This window comes from Orycteropus afer, unplaced genomic scaffold (genome assembly GCF_000298275.1).
Source record: "Orycteropus afer afer isolate SDZICR_OR568_19922 unplaced genomic scaffold, OryAfe1.0 scaffold00128, whole genome shotgun sequence".
Classification (NCBI taxonomy): domain Eukaryota; kingdom Metazoa; phylum Chordata; class Mammalia; order Tubulidentata; family Orycteropodidae; genus Orycteropus; species Orycteropus afer.
The window spans coordinates 6,873,677-6,877,543 of record NW_006921715.1 but is presented as its reverse complement, the minus strand read 5'-3'; the positions used below and the strand labels follow the sequence as shown (position 1 = coordinate 6,877,543).

Genomic DNA, 3,867 nt, shown 5'->3' with positions numbered 1-3,867 from the left:
AGTGGGCAGAGTGCTGTTACACTGTGGGGACTGCGGTCAGTGTCATGAAACGGGTATGAACTGCACAAAGGAAAACCAATCTTCTCTGTGAACCTACACCCAGATCACCACAAAAAGTTACTGAAAACATGAGTCCTTTAAAATGTAGTAATGTCAATCCTCTGGTAGCATAGTGCCTAAGGCACCTGACTGCTAACCAGAAAGCTGGCAGTTCAAACCCACCAGCCACTCCTCAGAAGGAAGGTTGGGCAATCTACTTCCGTAGTGCTACTGCCTCGGAAAGCCAGCCACAGCCAGGATGGAGGTCCGCTGCACTCTGGCCCCACTCGAACAATGCCAGGTGGTGGGGAAGAGAAGTGCTCCAGTGAGCAAAGGGTGAGCCTTCCCCACCACGTGGAAGGAGACAGGGCCATGAAGCGGAGTCCACTCCAAGTGACAACAGGCAGAGACAGTGATCTGGCCAGTTGGCCAGTGCTTTGGAAATGACTTGACTGGAAGACTGATGACATGCAGATCTGGGGAGTCTTCTGGAGGGGGCAGCCACCATGAGGGGACTTCAGCCACTGATGTGTGGGATGTTGCCTGGACACCTTGTGCATATTGTTGGGGTTATCCCTGTCATGGACAGAGCACAGCATGGACAGAGCAGCCATGGTAACACGTAACACAAGTTCAACAATGCACCGTCCTTGCCCAAGACTGCTGTAGCTGACCACGGACCACTGCAGAACACCAGCCCGTCAGAGCAAAGGCCAAACATGGTGCCATTCCCTGGGAACCTAGGCAGCTGGCTGAAGGCACACAGGTTACACTTGATCCCTTCCACCACAAAGGGAACAGGCACGCATACTACTCTGGATATGAAGACGCCCTGGTGGAACAGTGACTGAAGCACTCAGCTGATACCAAAAGGTCACCAGTTAGAACCCAGCAGCCACTCCATGGGTGAAAGATGAGGCAGTCTGCTTCCACAAAGATGCCAGCCTTGGAAACACTATGGGGCAGTTCCCCTCTGTCCTACATGATCAACATGAGTCAGCATCCACTTGACAGCAGCGGGTATCAGTGGGTACCTAGACACAGATCCACCTTCCCTGCCCTCAATGCTTCCATCAGCACAACTCTGTGGACCTCCAATGCCCTCTTGTTTCTAGAGTTTTTCCAGCCATGTAGTCTGCCCGTGGGCTCATAACCCTCACTGTTCTCACTGAGTACAGAGGTAGCCCGGTGAGAGACGACAGGGCCCCCCAGCTGGCCCAGCTGTGGAGCCCGGCCACGTTCAGCAGGCCCTGCTGTGATTCCTTCCCTGGGGAAGCAGCCCTACAAAAGCAGTGAAAGATGGCTGGACACCCTCAACAGGCCCCACTGTGGAGCCCACCCACCTCCAGCAGTCCCAGTTGTGAAGTCCGCCTGCCTCCAGCAGGCCCCACTGTGGTACCTTCTCTGGAAGCACAGCCCTAAAAGGGGGGGTGAAAGATGTCTGCACGCCCCCAACAGGCCCCACTGTGGTGCCTGGTAGGGGAGCAGCCCTCAAGCAGGGGTGAAACCCTAAAAAAGCACTAACATTGGGCCATCTATGCGGTCCACGCCTTTGGGTGCTGCTGCCCACAGCCAAAAGAGGCAGGTCCAAGAGAATGGGTTGGTGCACGGGGTCACCCCTGTCACTCTTCTGCCTAAGATTCCCCTGGAAGGGTTTTGCCTCCTATTCTCACAGCTGTGCTGTGCTGGGTCCCAAACCCACTGCCACCAGGGGCCGCTGCCATGGTGCCACTGAACTGGAAGCTGGACTGATCATTTTGGGCTCCTGGTGCCACCAATCCACAGACGAGGACAGCATGTGTGAACAGCCAGATGGCAGTCATCTGATTCCACATGGAAACTGGGATGCTGGTGAATGACTGGTGCCTGGAGGACTGGGTTGGAGATAAGGACACATCGGAGGGAGCCCCTCAGTTCCCCTCTTCGCAATACTAACAGCCCATGGTACACCAGGCCGTTGAGGTAAGGCATCCCAGGATGAGCAGACAGTAGAGAAAAAGCTCCAGCGTGAAAGAAAAGACCCTTAGAGGAAAGACAGAGGGTTCAGGGAACGGGAAGTATTTTATAATATGCTCATGACACAAGATTACACTGCATGCAAAAATCAGGAGGAGGGGTTACAAATAAAAATATTTAAGCTACAACAAAAAATAATAATAATCTCGGAAATTAAAGATGTTATTGTTGTTAAGTGCCATCGAGTCGTTTCAGACTCACAGCAACTCCATGCACAGCAGAACGAAACACTGCCCGATCCCACGCCAGTCCCACAATCCCTGCTATACTTCAGCCCATCATCGCAGCCACCGTGTCAATCCATCTCGTTGAAGGCCTCCCCCTCTTTTTATATTTAAAGATATAACAGGAAAAAAAAAGACGAGGGAAAGGGGATGGGAAAAAAGAAGAGAAGAAAAAAGGAGAGGATTAGTCCACAGACCTGCTTCCAGAGAGGGAGGGAGGAAATGTAAGAAAGGAAAGAAAGAAACAGGACAGATTATGGCAGAAGCCGCTCACAAGTACGTGACGGGCCAGGAGTAACCCCATTCTAACCACCCCTTGTCCGAGGAGGCTGCAGCTCCTAGTGAACCTGTGAACCACAGCAGGACACTGGCCCTGTGCCAGCCTCAACTGTGGCTGTGCTCAGTGCACTGCTGTAGCCAGTGTCAGGCCATCTCGGTGAGGCTCCTCCCCTTTTCTACTGACCCTCGACATTACCAAGCATGATTCCTTCTCCAGGGACTGGGCCCTCCTGACAACACGACAAAAGTGAAACAGACAAACTCTGGCCGTTCTTGCTTTTAAGGAGCACACTGGCTGCACTTCGTCCAGAACAGACTAGTTTGTTCTTCTGGTGGTCCTAGGTATTCTCAGTATTCCTCACCAGCACTACAACTCAAAAGCATCACCTCTTCTTCTGTCTTCTTTATTTATTGCCCAGCTTTCACCTGCACATGAGGCAACTGGAAGTACTATAGCTTAGGGCAGGCACACTATAGTCTTCAAGGGCATTCTTTGTTCTTTAACACTTTACAGAAGTCTTTTGCCTTTGTCTTAAAAACAATCCTCAAATTATTTAGAGAAATTTGCTGAGGCCAAGACCGAAACAGGAACACAAAGCTACAGACGTCAATACCCCCACATTTAGGCAGCAGATCAACAAGGAAAGAAAACACAGGGGTAAAGCTCCATGACCTTGGACTTGGCAAAAGATTCTCACACACAGCACTGAAAGCACGAGCAATGAAAGAAAAGCAAGGTAAACTGGACACGATCAAAATTCACGTTGGTGTTTCAACAGCACATCAACTAAGTGAAAAGGCAACCCACAGGGTAGGGGAAAGTATGTGCACATCATGAACCTGAAAGGATCTGAGGGCTAGAACATGTAAAACCAACTCTTAGCACACAAGCTATAGGAAAACAACCCAAAGAAACATGCAAATGGCCCATGCTGGTGTCCCTCTCTGGCAGCAAGTCGATTCCGACTCGTGCTGACCCTGTATAACAGAGTAGAACTGCTCCATAGGCTTTCTGGGCTATGATCTTAACCGAAGCAGACTGCGAGGCCTTTTCTTCCATGGAACTAGGTGGATTCGAACCTTCAACCTTTATGTTAGGAGTTGAGTGCCAACTATTTGTACCACCTTGTTGTTGTTCTTGTTGTTGTTATGTGCCCTCGAGTTGGACCCAACTCATAGCGATCCCTCCTTGGGTTTCGAAGGCAGTATCTCTACAGAAGTAGACTGCCCCATCTTCCTTCCGAGGAGTGGCTCGTGGGATTGAACCGCCAGCCTTCTGGTTAGCAGTCAAGTGCCTTAGGCACTATGC

At 51.0% G+C, this 3,867-nt stretch overlaps 1 protein-coding gene across 1 annotated transcript in view; it reads right to left on the bottom strand.

Moving 5' to 3' along the window:
• TDRD9 (tudor domain containing 9) overlaps nucleotides 1-3,867 on the bottom strand; it is a 145,201-nt gene that overhangs the window by 86,393 nt on the left and 54,941 nt on the right. Inside the window, exons 8-10 of the mRNA XM_007944622.1 lie at nucleotides 1,383-1,457; nucleotides 1,209-1,320; nucleotides 721-871 (exon numbers count right to left, since the gene is read on the bottom strand). Coding sequence (XP_007942813.1) covers nucleotides 721-871; nucleotides 1,209-1,320; nucleotides 1,383-1,457 — 338 coding nt within the window. The remainder of the gene's footprint in view (nucleotides 1-720; nucleotides 872-1,208; nucleotides 1,321-1,382; nucleotides 1,458-3,867) is intronic.